The sequence below is a fragment of the Cryptotermes secundus genome, unplaced genomic scaffold (assembly GCF_002891405.2).
Source record: "Cryptotermes secundus unplaced genomic scaffold, Csec_1.0 scaffold145, whole genome shotgun sequence".
Taxonomy (NCBI): Eukaryota; Metazoa; Arthropoda; class Insecta; order Blattodea; family Kalotermitidae; genus Cryptotermes; species Cryptotermes secundus.
This window is the reverse complement of record NW_019727392.1, coordinates 16,641-38,385: the sequence shown is the minus strand read 5'-3', so window position 1 is coordinate 38,385 and position 21,745 is coordinate 16,641. Positions and strand designations below refer to the sequence as shown.

At 37.7% G+C, this 21,745-nt stretch overlaps 1 protein-coding gene, 1 long non-coding RNA gene and 1 pseudogene across 6 annotated transcripts in view; 2 read left to right on the top strand and 1 right to left on the bottom strand.

The window, feature by feature from the left end:
- The first annotated feature begins 11,818 nt into the window (after positions 1-11,818).
- On the top strand, positions 11,819-11,937 carry LOC111864644 (annotated as a pseudogene).
- Positions 11,938-13,889: 1,952 nt separating this feature from the next.
- On the bottom strand, positions 13,890-14,350 carry LOC117282324. The gene is made up of 2 exons (XR_004513044.1): positions 14,260-14,350; positions 13,890-14,047 (listed from the first exon to the last, which is right to left on the bottom strand). It is a non-coding gene; the product is annotated as an uncharacterized LOC117282324 (long non-coding RNA).
- LOC111864636 (gastrula zinc finger protein XlCGF52.1) overlaps positions 14,042-21,745 on the top strand; it is a 20,376-nt gene continuing 12,672 nt past the window's right edge. For 3 of the 5 annotated variants that reach the window (XM_023852022.2, XM_033751510.1, XM_033751509.1), the window contains exons 1-3: positions 14,042-14,213; positions 15,167-15,290; positions 18,537-18,650. In XM_023852022.2, the coding sequence (XP_023707790.1) occupies positions 14,176-14,213; positions 15,167-15,290; positions 18,537-18,650 (276 nt within the window). In that variant the 5' untranslated portion in view covers positions 14,042-14,175. The other 2 variants (XM_023852023.2, XM_023852024.2) reach the window with 2 other exon arrangements.

Here is a 21,745-nt window from a genome sequence, read left to right as displayed (position 1 = left end):
ATACACCATTCTTTATTTTTCCACATAATCGCCACTTCTTTGTACACATTTCTCCCAGTGTTCTGGGAGTTTGAAAATTCCCCTTCTGTAAAATTCCGTTCCAGCCATACGAAGACACTGACGCACTGCTTTCTGAATTGCCTCCCTTGTTTCAAAACACTGTCCACTCAGCTGATCCTTCACAAATCCAAAAAGATGGTAGTTGGAGGGTGCCAGATCAGGGCTATAGGAGGGGTGTGGAAGAACTTCCCACCCCATCTTTGCAGTTGCTTCCAATGTGAGGCAAGCGACATGGGGGAAAGCGTTGTCATGCAGGATTATGATGTTTCATCCCGGATGTTTATCGCACAATGCACGATGGAGCTTGTGCAGTGTCTGGACATAACGAGCAGCATTGATGGTTTGTCCAGGTTCCAGGAATTCGGCCAGAATAAACCCCTCTGCATCCCAGAAGACTGTGCCCATCACCTGGCACTGTCTTTGTCTTCTTTTTTGATGGAGAATGCAAATGGTGCCATTCCATACTCTGCCGTTTCGTTTTAGGCTCAAAATGGTGAAACCAGCTTTCATCACCTGTCACAATACAGAGCAAGAAATCATCGCCTTCGTGTCAATATCTCTGCAGCAGTTCTGAGGTGATGGCTTTTCGCTGACCTTTGTGTTTTTCGGTCAATAACCACAGGACCCAACGAGCACAAACTTTCCTATAGCCCAAGCTTTCAATCATCTCCTATGCTGCACTGTGCTCTATTCCAAATTTTCGGGCTATTGTGTCCACAGTCACACGCTTGTCATCTTGAATGATCTCATCCACTCTTTCCTTGTTGCGTTCAGTTGAGGCTGTTCGAGGACGACTGGTCCGGGGCTCATCTTTGATGCTGGTGATCCCATCTTTAAAATGTTTCACCCATCTTCGAACACTGCTTGCACCCATGCACACACTTCCATAAGCAAGCTGAAGTCTCTGGTGAATTCCTGCAGCAGGGATTTCCTCTTTCACAAGAAATTCGATGACAGCACACTGGCGAAACAACATATGGTTGTCGGCCATTTTGTTAGGAGTGATACTGGTCACGTGATGCAAGCTATTGATGTCACAAGGCACTCAAGGTTAACACAACAGCTGGTTCCACCTACCACCATACTCTCGTTCGTCTGCTGTTCCCAGGTTGCATGCAAAATAAAGTTGCTCATGACTTTCGGTATGACCTATGTAGTTTTTGTAAGAAATTCAACCAACAGCCTGATGGTATATATTGTATACTAGAGCCATTGTAAATCACATCTTTAGTTCATGTAATTTCCTCTACCACTCTTCCCATCTTGTCTTTCTCTCAAGAACCATTCTTAACTTACATATTATTGTTATGATTCACAAAGTGGTTACTTTAATAGTGGTATTTGCCTTCTTTGCAAGAAATTCCTTGCAGCTGTAGATCAAGGCTTCTGTTGTCCATGTATCTGCAAGAGCTTGGTTGTTCAAAATATCCCACATGTTGCATCCAGTTTCGCTGATATTTCAGCATCCTTCCATGATCTTTGTAAACTTAGTCAGCATCGTTTGATCCAGTTATGACACATGTAAAAAGGTAGTATTTATTGTCACATTGCTGTTCCTATTTTCTAGGATATTTGTGGGCATTCCAGCACAATTTTGTTTTTCCGTGGTCTTGTTCTTGGGGGTTGATACTGAAATGCCAGCTGTGGTAATTGCCTTTTGAGCATTTTCATATTGTCTGCCATTTTTCCTGGTATATCTATGTTCTGTGACTGTGTTGGATACTCATAAGTTCTCTATGATATTCTGAACAAGGTCTTCAAACTTTCTGCCTTGTTTAATAACCATATAACACTGCTTGCATTGGTTTAATATCTCTTTCTGTTTAATATCTCTTTCTATGTATTTTCTTAGTATTTAAATCATGAGACTTGATTCACTCTTTCTATGTGTAGTTGTACTTTTACTCTTTGAACTTTATTTCTGCACATTCCCATGGTTTCAATAATATGCCAACTTGTAGCTCGCTGCAGTCATGTTTGAGTTGTATGATGAAATCTGTAATGCATTTCATGGAATTCCACTTACTTACTCTGGGTTGCTCTGTGTTACTCTCAGTATGGAAGCTATATAGCGACAAATGGTAGGACAATTGATGAACTGGAAAGGATTTGGAAGGTAGTGGCTATGGCTTAACTGTGATATTATCTTAGCATTTGCTGGAGGGACTGAGGAAAACCACTACACACCTCAGTCAGAATAACCAGAATCCTGACTGGTATTTGCATAGAGCAACTGCAGGATTCAGGTTACTACTAGACCAGCCTTCTCAGTTAGGTTCAATAATAAATGCAGTATTACATCCAGAAGGCCACAGTATAGCTACATAATTGTTTGCAGAAGTAGCACTTGTATTATGATGAGAGGAAATTGTTTTAATCTGGCATTATGGCACAGGTAGCAGGATTTTTGCCACTAAGTCATTGGGCTTCACCAGCAAAGAAAATTAAAATGAATGGCACTTTCATAGAACACAGACTCTGCATTGAGAATGACAGAAACCACCTTCACATTGTTTTCCTACAACTGCAGAAACAAAATGTGAAATAATTGTTGATTGTTACGTTTTCCAACCTAGGGTGTGTAAGGTGCTCAGTGGGCTAGATAATCCATGTTAGTAGGCTGCATTTTCAGCAGCCTGAAATCACAAGTTTCTTTTAATTGCCTTCAGTTGATAGAAAATCATCTTTCCATCTAGGGATCCCACCACATAACCTTCTCTGCTAAAGCAGGTGCTTTGCTACTGAGTGAAGGAACTAATGATGGCACCTAGCAGTCCTCACACCCATCACAACACATACATGGGCAGGAATTAAGCTATAAATAGACAAGTAATAATCCAAGTAGCCGTATGTGAAAGGGGGGGGGAGAATATCCTACTCACTTGGACCTGTTATAGCCAGTGACAGAGGTGACCTCCATCTAACATGTCAAACTAAGTAAAATCCTCCCCCCTCCCCTGTACATGATCATGGAAACTGATCCAGTTTCTGAAATGCTATATATTTTAACTATATCTGAATAATGGACAATGTCAAACATAATATTTGTATTTCTAGTCCTTAGATTTTCAGGGCTGGAGCTTAATATACAACTTCAGCTTTGGAAGTAAGCTGCATGGAATGTTGAATGCTTTCCATTTCAGCAAAGTTGCCTTCTTCAGGGTTAATGGAAATGTTTCTCATCATCTCTTTTCACTAGGCATGTGGTCACTGAAACATTTTAAGTAACCACATGGTTGTACCCCATCGTATAGCACTCCACTCTTCTGTTTCATCCAATCACAACTGCACACCTGACACACTGCCCACTATATAAGAGCTGTCAAAACCTCTCCCTGGGTCTGCAACCCTGAAGATGATAATAAGCCAATAGGTTAACCTTTCAGTGAATGGTTCTTGAACAGTAAACTGTGGGGAGTGGTGGAAATTTGTGAGAGCTGTACTCAGTCTAAAACATGTTTGAGGGTACACCATACCTTGAGTAGGTGACCTTAGGGAAGAATATTCCTGTGTGTTCAATGAGGTCTCCAATATGGCGATTTTGGTTCCTACCATTTTTTAAAATAGAATCCAGTAACTTTTTAATTATATTAAAACGATTTATATTACTATCCAGGACACATCCTTAAAGATATTTTAGACACAATATAACAGAACTTGTTGCATTGAAACATGTCTCATGTAGTGCACCAAGTCTCGGAGAATTACTGCTTCATGGAAACAGGAAGAAAGGTTCTTTGTTTAACAATACATCTCTTTTATTTCCTTTATGCCACACTTTACATATTATGAAAGTTATATATAGATTTTTCTTAGGATGTGGGGTTTTGGAATTTGGAATTGGTACAAATTAGAGGTAAAATCTACTGAGTGGGAATCAGACTGAAGAATATGGACAATCTAGTCAGCATGGACATACTAGGCATGGCAAATTTGCATCAGCAAGACAGACAATGTGAATGAATACCACTTCTCATGGAGAAGTATTTAGTTGTCTTGCCAGTATACAGAAATTGTGTGCTCATTCTTCCTAATCAATACAAATTGTTGACTGATGATACTACACACAGGGCCTCAGTGCTGTTCTATATGAGTTATGTGCCTGAGTATAACATAACCAAAAGAAATGAGTGTGGCCACTGCAATACATAACTAAAATTCACTGAATGTATAACTTGCAATAATTTTTCTGAAATTTAGAAGTTACCAGCAGTTTCTGCATTTTAAGCCCAGCCCTAAATAGGTGATTGACATTTTGTGGTTTTTCCTTGTATAAACAAAATTTTGTTACAGTGTGTTTTAATATGCTCTAAGTGATTTAACATTTATGGGTTTACTTCAATTAATCCTTCATATTGTGTCATGCCAAGCTCAATCTGGCAGAGTCTCTGGGTAGCACAGAGCCCATTACCTGAATTAAATGAGACTAACTTTCATATTTTCTGTGGCTTGCTCTATTGTGAGCCAGTCAACCCTGAAGAAGGAAGAATGAATGTCATCACAACGGAGTCACTATTTTTATTAGTTTTACTCAGAAAATAGACCATGCAGAATTAGGAGAGAAACAGAATATATCTTTTATGTATACCAGTGAGTTGGCATTGAAGCTATCTCCTATGGTGGATTTTACTGTTCTAATTATTTATGCTGGAGTGACAATTGTCAATCATGGAAACTAAGTCTATATTGTGGACAGTACTGTTGGGTTCTAGGATACAGATGAAATGTTTTAATTTGCTGTTTTAAATCACTGCCATTATTGATTTTATTAAGAGTATGTTTTGGTACAATTTTATGTACCAATTTTAATATTAATTTTTATATTTTATATTAAACCCATTGTGCTCTGACAGTGTTATTAAACAGAGGTTGTGGTTGCTTTGTTCTTTTAGATTTTTTTTTTGCAGTGAGAGTTCTATGACGTTTTGCTGTATATGATGCACACAATTGACTACAGGAACCACTGAACTGTGAAATCTGAGCATGCAGTTAAAAATATCATTCTGGTTCTATTACAATTGAAACCACTGAGTTGGGAAACCGCACATCTGAAATTTCCTTCAAGTCGTATGTTTATTATAGTGCCTGTATAACGTTGCACCATATTGAGACTCTCTTGTGTGTGACATATTTTAGAAGCTTCAAACTAGCCTCTTGGGTTATGAAACCATGTAGTCTTGGTCAGGGTTCACCCTTAAGAAGGAGTTCCTCTGAAACGGTATTGACATAAAAAAACTGCATTGTCCTAACCAAGAAGGCAATTGTCTCAAGAATAACCTGCATGAAAATCTCAAAATTTATGTCTATAGGCTTTTTAGTTATTTTAATGTTCTTGCTGTAACAAATTAATAAATATGTCCAATTTATTACCCAAATTATGGCCCATTAGCAGTAACCACAAAATCATTATCAGGAATGTGAATGTCATGCTATGAGCAGGAAGTGTGTGTTGTTAGGCACCCTCTTAATACAGTGCCCTTTAAAACCATAATTTTTTAAAATATGAGCTGGCTGCTCATAATAGGCCATACTAGGTCAATCCGTGGAGTCAGATGTACCTTGATCCATTTGTCTTTCTTAAAAATAGAGAGACTGGTATAGTACCTGCAAGCATTAAGAAATAACATTCTAAAGGTATTGCTTCTGGTACAGTAAGATGGTCCTTATTGTAGAACTACATAAAGTTAAAATCAAATATTATGTTTATAATTGTCTTCAAGATACAAAGTATGCATAAACTCTGTTTAAATTAACTCTTTATTAATGCCAGTATGAATGATCTGAATACTATGGAAATGTGCAACAAGCCAAACTTGTTCCACTGCGTTACTGCCATTTTTATTGAACTGCCACATATAACTGTACTATAATTATTAAGGGAAGTGGAAGGAAGAAATTTTGTAATAATTTTTTTATTTTATTGTCTGACAGCTGGTATCTATGATTATAACAGTTCAAAGGAAGAAACTACAGTAATCTTCTGCATTCTGCAGTGTCCCACAACTTGGTAACTGGTGTGCACTTTCATTTCCATCTGGTTTCAATGGACAGAAAATGAGGCTATATTTTCTGAGATTTCTTCTGGTATCTAGCATCTTGTAGTCAGGAAATGGCCAGTATCTAAATCAAATTAATGTTCATGGCAAAAAAAAAAAAAAGATTATGTGATGTCAAGGCTCCCCCATTTTGTAGACAGTAGGCTCACATATGGTGGTGAGAATGTCAGCCTTACATGCCGGCTGCCCTTTACCCCTGGGAAAATTCCTGGTACTCATTTCTGTTAGAGGCTGAGTCGACCCAAGGGCCATTGTGTGGCTGGAAGGATTAGGTGAACTGGAAAATCCAGTGACGTTATTGGGAATTGAACCCGCAACCTTCCAGCTTGTAGCATAGTGCCTCAACCAACTACACTACCATATGCCCTGATAAATATAAAGCTATCCCTGTAAGAGGGTGTAGAGCCCCATAGGCTTATGAGACATCAAGACTCCCACATTTTCTAGAAAATCAGCTGACGGATGGTGATGAAGTTGTCAGCCTCATGCACTAGCCGCCCATTAACACCAGGAAGATTCCTGGCCCTCATTTCTGTTAGGGGCTGGAATGATTAGATCAATTGGAAAATCCAATGACCTCATCAGGAAGCGAACCCATGACCTTTTATCTTGTAGCAAATGATTGAGAATTATGCAAATTGTCAGAAATATTAATTTCAGTGTGATCTTAATTTGAGCTCTTGATTATTAAAATAATTTTAATCTGAGCACTGTTACATGAACTCACTGGCTTTTTCACCTCCAAAGACTACAAGACAGCTTCCATATATGACTATCATTCTAAATGTTTTTGTGACAGTGTTTGATATTATCATGGGAGAATTTTTGCTTGACATTTTGCATGGTGTGAGTAAAAATGCATATATTTTGCAGGCTTGATTTTTTATTTTCTGGGTTCCACAGGGTGAGTACTGCCTGAAGACAGAGACACGGCTAGCCTCTGAAACACTATATTTATTTATTTTCTTAAAGACAGGCTGCTATCCGAAGAAAATTTTCCCATGAAATATGACTGAAGAGATAACATAATTATAAGAATAAAGTAGAAGAGGAATATTAAACACAAGATTAGTTAATTTCCATGTGCATTGTGTTATCAGACCAAATTCCAGAAAGTATTCAGTTCTGAGTAAAAAGAAACATCTGAAATTAACAGAGTAGTGCCAAGACACCAACATGAGGTGGTCCCCTCCAGTTCTGTCTGTTGATTATCCAGCTTCATCACTGCCTCAAACTACTCCATGGAATGAATTTGTTGCTTCTTATTCTGTGTTGCAAAACCAAGTTGGGACAGTGTAAAGGAAGGCTTAAGAATTTATTGTTATTTAAACTGCATGTGTGTGACTGTGTGACTGTGATGTATGTAAACTGTTTAGACTGGGAGTTTTGTGTTTCTACTATCTACAGTGCTTCTTTGATACACAGTATCTGTCAGTTTATTTGTGTGCTTGCTGCAGGCATAACAAGAACAAACTTTCTTTGTAATGTATGATTAACTGACCACATTTTAATAGTGATTGTGCCATTATTTGTTTCTTGTCAGGGTGTGTACTATTTTAATCATGGTCCACCCAGTAAAATTAATTATTCATTTCACTAAAAAACTACAGGATGATCATAAAGTTGTGCAAATTACAAGCAGACAGTAATGTTAAAGAAATCCAAAGAAAGTGTGTGACACAGTTACAAGAAGAAAGTAAACTGAAACAGTAGAGCTGCAATAGTAAGAAGGAAGCAAAGTAAAACAGTGGGATACCATGATAAATGTCTGATCTGCATGACTTTGTGATTTATCGTACAATTATAAGTGAAAATGCTCATGAAGATAGATCTTACATTCACATGATTATAACAGAAATGCCTTTATTTTCTTTCTTCTCTTTTTACAAAGATTATTATTATTAAAGAGCATCTTTGAGGACTTAGTGCAATACATTTTTTAGTGCCATTCAAACACACTCCAAAGGGGTGATGCTTTCCAATGAATTAATTTATGGATTTCAAAATGTGTCTGAATGAACAGGCAAGAACAACAATAAGATTTACTAGGCTATGTGGGCAGGTGATATAGCTAGGATTTGGGAGATATATGTGGAACGCTGCTATGGAAACCTTTTAGGAAAGAATCACCAAAACCAAGAAAACTGTGGATAATGTTAAGGAAGTAGGCTGTGAGGATGAGATGTGGATGGAAATGGCTTAGAACTAGGTCCAGTGATGGGCTTTGGTTTTAGCAATGTTGAATATTTGGATTCTGCTACAAGAGAGGTAGATGATGTCAACAACATTATAAAAATTATAATTAGTTACCATAAATTAGTGTAGAAGGAAACTGAATGCTCATTCATGATAACCCCACTGCTCAGAAAATGATTATATACATTTAAATTGTAATTTGAATTGATTCTACAGTATGTTAACCCAGTAAAGCATGGTGGGTACTCTATATACCACCTGTTTTAACATTCAGAAACTCTGCACTTTGCCCACACAATATATTTATGTGTGTCATATGATTCTCAGAATAAATGACTGTTTACTGAAATTACATCAACCAACTGGTCTTAAAACAGATATGCAGTTGTTTTCATATGAGGTATAATTAAATTGTTTAATAGTACGTGGAAGTATTTTGTGCTTCAGAGACTTAGAAGTGTAAGGATAGTGCTGATAATTCCATCTCAGCTGATGTAGTGCTTACCAAGGCATAAAAGAAAATGGAATTCAGTGTTTAAATACCACTGTCAGCATGTCTGTTATGCAGGGAATACAGAGTGCAACATATAAATCTGTACATTTACATTTATTTTTACATCATTGATCCAATCACCTCCCCATAGGGCTGGATATAAAATAGTTTTATAAAATTCTGTTCTTGACCAGCATTCTTATTTTTGTGTATGGCATGTGAAAATTCAAATTTCTCAAACTGAAAATAAACTTAACCTAGTAGCTAGTGAACAAGCTGCATGGAGAAACTAACAATTTTTGTAATAATTTTTGAAACTATGGACAAGACACAGTAGCACTTAGTTACATATTCCTTTCACATCTCTGAACTTACAGATACTTGAATTTCTTTGAGGACTGTGTGTATTTGCATTTGGAAAGCTCTGTAGGAAGTTGCTGGGTTTGCAAGAGTGACAAATTTCTTGTGTTCTTACTCCATTCCAGTATATACTGGCTTTTCAGTTATGAAATTTTCTCATCACTTTCCAGTGATTTTTATAGTGCTCATTTTTAAACTTAGAAATTAAGAGTCGTTTCTGATGTGTAGACCCACCACTGAAGCTCTTATGGCTCTTCTTTCATAAGTACACACGAAAAAGGGTATCTTTGAGAATTAATGTAGTTACAGTGAATTGATAGGGGTATTCAACTTTTGTGTGGAAAGAAAGCAAGGAATTTAAAATAAAAGGTGAAACTGGCACACTAATATGCCTGCACGATATTATACATAAAATAACATGTTCAGTACCTATTAAAAATCTCCCCTTTGAGCTTTATTAAATTATTTGCTTATGATGTGTTTAAAAGTTGTATATAAAACAAGAAAGAAACTTACACATAAACTAATATTTCATGTCCCCAAAATGAGTACACATTTGTGTTTTAAAAATATTTTGTTTTCATTTGATATACATGTATACGTTTACTGTGAAACAGACCATGAAAAGCGGAAAAATGTGAAAACGATTGACAGCTATTATATAATTTATCGACAGTATTTTAAATTACAGAGAACTTATTTTATATATTTTTGTTTTGAGTGAATATGGTAACTAATTACTTTGTCTCAAACTGATTAGCTTATATGTTTTAGGTGTTCTGTTTAAAACTTATGTGTATAAATACTTGGAAGCATGATTTGTATACAGTGTGTGATAACAATAGAAATCATTTTAGAAGACAGTTTTAGTCATGTGGTGATAAGTTGACACAAATGTATATGACCTAAGCATGATTCATGCCCATCTTTCATAAGATAGATATGACTCAGTCATGCAGTTTGACTTGCTTTGCAAGTACAGTCAGACTTAACTACTAAGTTTTGCACTTTTCTTTAAACATGGAAACCAAGAGAAATCAAGTAGAAATTGAATTAATTCATACAAGCTCTTATCATATATTAAGAAGATGGTTTGGGACTGCTTTCGAATGACATTTCTACACTGAGTCAGGTGGTATGTAGTGTAGACAGTCCCCTCTGCTATATACAGCAGTTTCTAAATTCTTCCACACATGCCATACAAAGGCAGCAGATAAGTCCGCCTTGAAGCCCTCATGTTCATGACTGATGACAGTACATACCCAGCAAGTTTGAACACATTCAGAAAGTTAATTTGAGAAATACATCTTTCTAAATGTGTTGTGTTATGGTAGGCACAAGAAGTGTACCATCATATTCAAATCAAGTTAGCTTAGATGTTGTCTGGCTTGTGTTCACTAAGTACTTAGCCTGAATTTTGACTGGGGCACAGACTATTCTGAAAGTTGTCTTGGTTTCTCTTAGGCCTGCCACAATGTCCCCACCAGTCCTTTGCAGTTCACCACATAATCATATTTTATCCCTCTACCTATGTCTCGGTATTCCTAGCAGTCTCTTTCCTTCTTGCTTTCCCACCAAAACCCTATATGCACATTCTGCTTCATCGCCATGCCTGCTACATGTCCTGCCCATCTCATCCTCATCCATTTGCTCATTCTGATTATATCTGGTGAAGGGTACAAGTTATGGCAATCCTCATTATGCAGTTCTTTTCCAACATCCTATTATTTCATCCCTCTTTGGTCCAAATATTCTCCTGAACACCCTGTTCTCAAGTATCTTTAATCTATGTTCTTCCCTTAATGTCAGAGACCAGGTTTCACAACTATTCAAAACTACAGGCAAAAATCACAGTTTCATATATTATAATTTTTACTTTTTTGGATGGCATGTAAGAAGACAGAGGGCTCTGAACTGAATAGTACCAAGCAATACCAAAATTTAACCTGCTCTTAATTTCCTCATGAATAAAATTTTGATTTGCTACTGTCATCTGTAAGTGTCAGCATACTGTTTACAGTGTATTGCATCAGAGAGCATATCCAAGTGACTTCTCCTCCTCCTCTTTCTCCTTGTGGAATTGTATGCAGTATATAAATTATAAAGAAGTGGTCTTGTGGACCACTTGTAGGGTAATGCAGAAATACAGCAGTTACTGCTACCATGTTGACTGCTATGCTTGCTGATGTCTGGACTGAAGTGGAACGTCACTTCAATGATGCAGATCTGTCAACAGTGCTCACAACAGTTATGATAAATTACACTCAAGTTGTCATATTTGCTGCTTTACTGTGAAAAAAAGAAAACCTTTATGTTAATAATGTACATAAATATTAATGAACAAAATTCTCTCATTTTTGTCAGATGTCATGTATTACTATAATGTGTGTTATTCAGATCTGATCATACAGAAAGTATCCTATGTAATAGGTCCTCATTTGCCCCATGCCCTAACATAAAGAATCATACATTATCAACGTATGCTCAAAAGCTGTAACTCACTTCTGGGAATTTCTTCTGTTCTTCAGTTTCACATTTCATAATAAATTTCATTGGAAATGTCACTGTTTCATCGTCATCACAAGATTTTTGTTTTCAAAATTTTCAACCATTTCTGCAACCTTGAGATAAAACATCATATATACATGCATATGCCAAAGGCCATAACACATTGAAAACACTGGTTCTCGTCTGATCACCAAAGTTAAGTAACACTGGGTGTGGTTAGTACTTGGATGGGTGACTGCTTGGGAATGGCATGTGCTGTTGGGACTTCATTTTTTGTTGGTAGTATGCTTGTAACTTTGTAGATTTATTTTGTTAACTTGTATTACTGAATGACATGTCCAAGTGTTACTATGTAGCAAATTGGATGAAATAAAATACAATACAGTCACCATTTTCAGACAGTGACAGAAATGCTCTTCGCACTGTCAGAATAACTTAAGAGTGACATTTTGGGGTGCTTCCAAAGAAGCTTTCTAAATCACTCTACAAAAACGGACCTCACAAAATATAGTCTACAGTGAAACATGACATTGTACATACACAAAACATAAGTTTCAACAAGTCACTGTGTAGAAGTTTCTAAGACTGAGTATATCTTTGACAAAGAGAAGTTTATGCCCCAAAATAATTAAACAACTGATTTTCATACTTCACAAGACCAGAATACCAATCTATGTATAATGTTCTGCCAATTTGTCTGTGTGATATTTATTCATGGCTCTGTTTCAAAAGAAATAGAAACATTGGAATTTAGGTTTATTACAACAAGAAAAGGAAGGAGAACAGGATACATAGTAACAGAGGGGAGAAGTGCCATGGATAATTCAAAACAGCAGATAATGTTCCCTTTCTTCTACCTCTACTCTTTTTAAATCATTCACTCTACAAAAATATTTATTTATTTATTTCGTCTCTATAGATCGTTGTTACATGACATAGGACAAGTCAGTTACTGTACATTGGCTGATTACAATAAGAGAATAAAGTTACAATACTTAAAATTGTTTACAATAGATTGCAGTAGATTACAATAGTTAACATTTCACATTGTGAGGTGGAATCTGTATTAGGTCCCCTCGGCACGTCGGCTTCCATATGTCCTATTGTACCTGTACTGGTGATAATGCTTATGGAGAATTTGATGGAATGAGGATTGGCAGGGGAAATGCCCCAGTGCCACTTTGTCCATCACAGATCCCACTTGACTAGACCGCAGCGATGGGAAGCCAGCGACTAACCGCTTAAGCTGTGGCGCGGCCTTTGAGATAATATTTGTGAATTTGGTGATACCACTGGTATAACGTTTCACTGTAGACTCTACACTGCAACATCTCATTACATCTGTTCTCCCTTCCTGGTGCAGCTTCTTGGCATCTGCCATCTCTCCAGAATAGCCCATTCAGGTATATCTCTAACATATTAAATAATATGTTTATTTGAAGTATTTACATTTTACTAGGGGCAGTGTTTTGTAGGATTTCATTACAATTAATACAGAAATTGTAGTATTCACAGAAGAAAACCTTATGTTTGTATAAAAACAAACAAGCTTGGGATAGTGCATTTGAATAAATGAATTCAAGGCATGCAAGATGCTAAGTTAAAATTTAAAGAACAAAATTCAAATCTGTGATCTACATGTTACAAAGAGATTAAGAAAGTTAAACAGCCTAAAGCAAGAGGATCTGTTAGTGACAACATTTATAAGCTTCAAGGGTAGTTCTGAAGCAGGAAGCATAAAGTCCAACATGGAAATGGGGAAATTCTTTCCAGTTGCCAGACAGCAGCAAATAACTTCCCATTTAAGTTTTGAAGGACTGGCATCCATACTATGAGTAATGGAATGCAGAGTTGGCTCCCTAATGTGAGCAACAATTTATGAGACTTTTCAAAGTACATAATCAAATGGTTTTAATAACTCTTCTCATCTTCAATGTGCAAGCCCTTCAGAAATGCACACAAGGCACCCAGTGCATCCCAACTGCTACTCTTGCTTCTTCATTACCCACAATTTTTCCTTTTTGCTTCCTTCTTCCTGCATGTTTCTCTTTCAATAATATCAGTAGTCTAAAACGATTACAGGACAATTTACTACTTAATACATGGCGTCTCAGACCATGCTGCTTCTGTCAGGGACTGCAAATTAACTAGCATGCCAGTACTCCTGCTATTTTACTCACACTGCACACAGAATGTATTCACACAAATTACTGTTCTAGTGCCAGCAGTGGTTACCAATGAACAGTAAACAGAGGGGACAAAAAGCACGTGTCAACTAGCCACAACTGGGGCTTTCGAAATTTCGCACAAGATTCCTGTATATTATAACTTCTTCGCACGTGTGTTTGAAAGTTGTCACCTGGCAGATAACACTCTGAAAAGGAGGAAGACTTACATAATTCTTGGCTGATCAATTGTATATTATCCATGCTTATTAATCGCTAATGATATGATTAAAACCGTGAATATGAAATCATCAATAAATCATGCAGTGACATAAGCATGTTTTGGGCCCCATTCGTCAGTAGTTTATCACTGAGGTATGTAACATTCTATAACTTGAGCGAACTCGAGTAACTGCCTAACCTTTTCCTCGTTCTTAAAGTGACATCATAAATGTTATTATTTAAAATAAGTAAGCTTACTTCCCTTCCGGCGCATTGCAAACTACTTAAAAACACTTATAACCGCGAGTGATCGTGGAATTGCACGCGCGAAAAGTGGCACTTGTTCTGGGTATCGATAATGCTCAAATCTTAGAAAGTTGATCTAAGCATTTACGATATGCCTGTTCGTATACGTATATCCACAAATCTTATTGCAAGTTACAAGTTTTGGGCGTCAAAAAGCGAGGCGTGGAAGGCATGTCGCCGTTTAGGTTCATTGTCACACCTACTAATTATCAAACAAAAACGGAGAGACTATCCAACGCTGATCAGACTCGTCTGTGCGGCTCATATGATTCCGAGATCAGATACTTTGTCTTGTTTTGAGCGAAGTCTGTGAGGTTATAATTCCGAGTTTAATTGACACTTTAACTAAGTGCAGATAGGCACTTCTATTATGTTCTAAACAAGTCTTATATATACGAGTATATACGTAAGTACAAAGGAATTTACGGTCAGGTTAGGAAGATTTTTTTTTTAATTTTGCATTTATTAGAATTGTTTGGGTTAGTTCAAGTCGTTCAAGTGACCAGGTGAAGTACCAGTCGTTAGGGTACGAAGTAGGGGCGATACAGTTAGTATGACACTTTGACCATATGTTTTAATTCGAATGCATCTAGGCCCTTGAAATATTTTCAAGGAGTATATAGGACAGATCAGCACACACTTGTGTTCACCTTTCAGGTATGAATTTTATGCCGTGGTTCTAGCCACGGTTACAGTATGTACTGCGGTTCATTCAGAGTTTCAGAAGTAACCACAAGGATGATTCTACCTTTACCACTCAGTTTAGTTCACATAGTGAGTGTGTCTCTTTTATATTCTAGGTTCAGTGAGTGTACAGCTCTGAGGATGGATGATGAAATAATTCCTGATTCAGCTATAATTCTGGTGAAGAGTGAACCTCTGGAACATGAATCTGAACATCATACACATCCATTTGTTGTGATGGTAATCACAGTACATCTTTGAATCTTTCTTCATCCACCAGCTTTATATATGTAGACACACAAGCACACATGCAAATGTAGCACAAGGACTGACGAGAAACATATTGCAGCAAATTTCAAGGAAAGGCTGCCCCTTCATTTGGAAAAATTTCATGATATTGTGACATGGCGGCTGAAAGCTGGAATAGTGGAAAAGCAGAGGCAGCTATTTCTATGCAATGGTATGGTAAACACATTTCTGCAGAAATGAATGAACACACAACAGTAGAGGAATTGTTTGAAATGGTGTTTTCTGTGTAGGCTGTGCCAAGGCCATATAGCAAAGACCACCACGGAGTTAACAGTCACCCCTGTGTGGAGGCGGTGTCAGATACCTCCACTGTGGCCCTGTGAGTCATAGGAGGCAGTGAAAAGGAAAGTCTCAAACCTGCTACAGTAAAATATGGTCAGAAGTCCCAAGGGACTCGGACTCAAGAAAGACTGTGCTGGCAAGGGCCAGCAAAATATACAAAAGACAGACCTGTTCTTTTGTCAGAGAGGGCACCCCACAAAAGCTAGACCGTAACTGTTAAAGAGTAATAAATATCTGGTCATGAGCCCCAGTTGGGGCTTGACACCAGGACTTACTGACCGACTGACTCACCGTCAGTCGCCATGTGACTTTGACTTGAGTCAACAGGCAGAGAGTTAGTCTGAAGGCTCCTAGAGCCTTCAGACACTAAAGTATGGTCATAGGTCCTGTCGGGCTTGGAACTAAGAATCACTGATGGTGAGGACCAACAACAATTTAGCAGTCAGTAAGTCAACAGCCAGTCAGAAGTCAGAGTGAGTAGTTAGTCAGTCTGGAGTTGCACTTTTGGCAGCTGCTGCCTAGTGATGAGACAATAACAAACAGAAGACTTTATGTGCATTCTAATCACAGTGATTTAGAGAGTGTGTTGATCAGTGAGGCTGTGATATGTAGTTACAAGTTATAAGCGTCCAGTGAATCCAGTTATCAGTCTAAACCCCATGCCTAGTCACTAACACATGACATTAGTATATTAATTGTAACTTAAGAACAGCCTAAACAGACAAAGTGAAGTTTGATTGAGTAAACTCTATTAATTTCAGGGATGCATATATGACTTAACTTTATTCATTCTGGTCCGTCACACTAGTCAGTACTATAGAATGATTTGACTACACCTTCCAGTGTGACTCAAATGTGTATTTATATGATGCCTTTACATGTTTCACTCAATTAATGACCATCTTCAGAAGGCAAATAACACGTTAAGGAAACTACTGTTACATAAGTCATAGTACATCAAGTTCAGAGTTGTCCAAAGTTTTACATATAAAGATTTCAAGTATGCTAAAATGTGGTGAGTTTAAATATTAATAAAATTCTTAATGTTTAAAATCTTAAACCGTTAAGGGTTGTGTCTTCATACCCCTTATATCAATGGGAGATGGAGCAGATTGCCACCCTTGGAGGTCTGGGCATTGTTTTATAGTTGTTTAAGCATCACAATTATATTATGGGTATTTTATATAAAATTCTATGTACTTAATATTTTTTTTTACTGTATTTTTTGCTTGGTTCTATCTTGTATTGTCAAATCATTCTAATGCATATATGACATTTAAAATTTATTCATACATAAACATACTGAAGGACTGGAATATATATTGTTCATCATGCTTCCTGGGTATGTAAATCATATTTGCAGGATGCTTGGCACTAAATATCAGTAGAATAAAATACTGTATATGTGAAATAAAAGCAGAAATTTTTATGTAATCTGGTATGTATGTAACTTCTTCCTGCTTGCACTACAATTCTCCTGTCATATTTGTGTCTTTCTGGACAGGGAATTTCATGATTGTTGTATAGGAAGAAGGGGTCAAATTCCCTGGCCCCCTCATTCTCCAGATCTCACAAAATTTTTTTTGTGTGGAAGTTTGTAGAAGATTTTATTGATCAAGAAAATACATAAAACATTAATGAATTGTTAGAGATGTGGAGAATGTTACCAGTGAAATGCTGTCAATATGTGGTCAGAAACTGAGTATTTCTTAAAGTGTGTTATGCTGCTAATGATGCCAGTATTTAGATGTAATTAGTACAGAAGTCACTTGGTGAAGTGCAGTGTTTGGAAACATAGTGCAGTTTCTCATATATATTTTGTGACTGAAGGTATATATTTTAATTTACTGAAATGTAAGGCTGGATGTGCTTCTGGTTAAAGGAGTCCCATGGATAGTAGGGATGATAGCATTCAAAGTTTCAAGGTGTATATCCATCAGACAAAATAATATAGCATTAATAATTTTTTTCATCATTTTATACTGCAGTACATGTTTCAGTTTTACAAAAATCATCATTAGGTGATGTACAGTAACATAAAACACTTACAGAGATCATGACTATGTGCATTGGCCGAATAGATGATAAAAAAATTCATGAACATGTAAATAAACTGATAGCGAATAAGGAAATGAAAAGCATATTTTTTGTATGAAATCTTAGTAGTTGATATAGTGTGGGACAGACTGAAATGACAATTGAAGAATTAAATTATTTCACATTCTGCATATGTAGAGCAGAAAATACTTTAAAATGTTAAGTAAGGTATTCATTCGTTGTACATATGTCATTCAAAAGCGACTACAGCGACCAACCATTTTTGGAATTCATCTTTAAACCAAGACATAGTTGATCCAACAAGAACGTAGCACCAACAACAGATTTTGAGTAACTCATTTATTTTTCAGCCTTAAGGGCTACAGAGAAAACTACCAGACCCTTAAATGTGCTCCTGGGACATGTGTAAGTAATGACAGTTCTAAAAAGTGAAAGACTTTGACCTGACAGTTTGTGCTGTAAACTTAAAAAATATTTTTGAAAACTTTAATGAACTCATGAATACCTGAATAGTTCTATCTTCTGGGATATAATGACATGTGTTCTGCTGGAAGTCAGCCAACAATTTGAGGAACAGGTTGCCTCCATCCTCATGGTTGAAGAGTAAGCCAAGGAAGCAACCAGCAAGAAACAGATCACTCGGCTTGCAACCTGCTTCATGCTGGCTTCTCTGTCATGTCCACATGAACAGGATGCAGCTTATGAAAACATCAATTGTAATTTCCACTGATCACGCTATTTTGCTCAGTTAACATTTATTTTGTTTTTTAGCCGTGTTCTGTTTCTGAAATAACAGAAATAAATGTCCCTGACTTTATTTTTACGTTCTCTTTCCAGCCTAGTAAGAAACGTCCTTCTTGTAAAGAAGAAACAGAGGGTGAAGCTGATAAGGAAGTCCCACTTGCTACAGCTGTTAGGATAGTAGATGCATCAGCAATACAGCCTATTGAGGTTTGAATGCAGTGCTTGTTAGAAATAGATAGCACACTTTTATCTGCTATTTCTTGACTCTTTACTTCACCAGCCATAATTTGTAACAGATATTTTCATAACCTGCATGACCTACAAGTCATGATATGTTTGTGTTGTTTCTTGATGATGAATGTTAACCACAAATGTGTGTAGAGTGTACACTGAGGAATTGTTGAAAATACTCTTCAGTCTGTGAAATCATATGCTTCATTTTGCTGTTCACTATGACTATGCCAGCAAGTTGTTGTTGAATTTGGATATCGTGGGAGGCAACAGAAATAAGCAGCTGGTCACATGTTTGTGTGGCTCTTCTCCGCTGGGCAAGTAAAAGGTTGTGGATTAGGATCAACATTGCATTATGATCACCACAGCAACAGAAATTAGACTTTTCTGAAGTGCCTGGCCATATACCATTTATGATGTGCAATATTCATGATATTACTGGCAACATTAAGGCTCCGAATTGCTGGAAATTTTCTCAGATAAGAGTTCATATATTTCTTCCTTTCTTCAGTTCCAACTCACATAAAACTCTTACATGCAATCTGCCTGTTTCTAATTGGTGCATGGTATGAAATTTTCATGTGGCATGTGTAACAATGTCTGCTGTTCTGCAGCACTTACAGCATAAGTGAATAACATAGACTGACTGAACCTTCATTTGAACTTAAGACATGTCATCCTGACATTTAACTAGTTTTCTGAGTAGGGTAGACAATAAATAAAACATTGACCTGGGAACAGACTGAAGGAGAGTATACCAGCATGAGACAAGGCCAAAACAGGGATTTGGAATACAAGACCAAACACAATTTAAAACAGCACTCACCTACTGTCCCTAAACCACAAGAGGCCCAGGTAGCTGGCCCTAGGACTGCTGCATTTAGAGCAGTTATCAGTTCCAAGACCAAGTCAAAAATGCCTGAACAGTGCAACACAATTCGTCTGGTGGGCAAAGGGGAGCAGATAGTTGGGATAAAAAGATGACAGGAAGGGGGGGACCACAAGGTGTTTGGGAAGGTGGCTACAAGCTGTTTTCCAAAATATTATACACTGATTTGGGCCAGACACAGCTCAGAAGGTGAGTGAGGAAAATTGAAGATGGGCAGCAGAATTATTTGCAGGATCTTGTCACCTGTAAGGACAGCTTTTTCAGTTGGGAATAACCAACATTTGCAAAAGATGCCTGATCAAGGATGAAAATCCTTTGTGACTGAGGCTTTAGCTTACTTCAGATTTTGTCATCTGGGACATTACTTCATGGAACCAGGTGACTACTTACCTACCCCTTTAAGTAAAATACTAATTTCATTGGGAGTGTGAGATTGTTAGTTATGGTATGTGTCCCAGTTTGGCCCATTCATTCAGTCAGTAGAGAATGTATAGGAATTTAAATGAAATTGATAAAACGTCTAAATTCATAAAATAAAGTGGGATATAAGTAGGGGAAAACAAGCAAGGAGAGAGTAGGCAGTGTCATTGGGAAAATGTCATGCAAGAGCACATGAAGGAAGGCTGAGTTCAGAGGGTGGAAATGTTCAAGGGAAAGAAGTGAAGAAGCTTAGGAGGAAGGAACAAACAAAACAGAAGAAGATAAAGTGAAGTAACAAATAGGAAGCAGTGTGATCTGATAAAGAAGGTATTTTAGGGGCAAAACCAAGAGAGAACAGGAAGGAAAATTGGGGAAAAGAAGGAATGGAAAGGATGGAATAAAAATAGAATGACTTAAAGAGGGTTATGAGGAAGGTGGAGGAGGGGAGAGAAGTAAGAAGGCCTTGATAGGGGCCCTAATATGTCACCTGGAGAACCAGAGTCTTGGGATATTCTGCGAAGGAGGCTCCATGTGTTCCTTCAGGGAGGTCGTTTATGTGATTTGCTCATGCAAAGGCTCTCCTTCATGTTATTGGGCTAGAGCTATATGTTGCTGTCTCCACTATGAATTGGATGCTCTGATGAACACTGTTAAACTGGTGAAGGAAGTCACTCAGCTTCTCTGGTCTGTGTGGCTGCATGAAGATATATGAAGATGTCATCCAGATAACAGAGCCAGCACAGGGACTTGTTGGTTTTCATGTTTTATGCCATTTATTTAAAGAAGATTGAAGAAAGTGGCAAATCCATGGCCACCCCGTTAGTTTGTATATAGATCAGAAAATAAGAACAGGGTGGAAGAGTTGCAGAACGTTTTTAACAAGGAGCTGACCTAGGAGTTTCAAGGCCTCCCTGGTCAGCACCCTGAAAGAGTGAGAGAACAAGATGATGAGGATGCCATGAGGTCAAACTTGGAGGGAACCCAGAGTGTGTAGCCCCTCAAATGATCAAAGGAAGATTTTTGGAGGCATGCCCTGGGCAGACTACCAGATATGGAGACAGGTGATAAGGTATGGTCGCAGATAGTAACTCATGGTGGGCTATAGGTGAATGCTTCTGTTACGAATCTTCAGGATTCCATGAATATTTGTGGCTCTTGAATTCTGTGGCTACAGTTGTTGTAGATCTTCCCAAAAAGGTAGAATTTCTTGAGGTGAAGAACTCAGTGGGGTTCTTGGCTGTCTTCCTGTATATGTGTCCTCCAGAAGGACAATGATCATCTAATTGCAGCCAGTGGTGTTCACTTCACATTGCATTGCCCATGTCACCTAGAAGGACACTGAAGTTAGCATTGGCCTGTAGGAACTTCCTTTGGGCATTGATCAGATTGCCCCTGGGCAAGCTGGAACCTTTCAGCATTCTGACAGTTACCTCTAAGCTTACCAGAACAGCCTTGTCCAGCAGGGCTCCTACAGTTTTTCCTGCCCTGCTGATAATGTTTTCAGTGGGCATTGTGACAGGAGACACAGCATAATTAGAATGTTTCCTCAAGGCTAAGTATGCATTATCCTCCAGTGTTAAGTTAAGTTGTTTAAGTTTCCAAGGGACGCACTGGAATTTACTGCACTGTCCAGTTTTGCTGTGTAGTGCAACATGTAAACCCTTTTCAGACTTCAGACAGGAGCCATTCAGAGTTGGACAGTTTTCCAGCCAAATGTAGGCATGATGAGCAGACAAATGCTAGTCTGTTGTTAGAGCCTCCC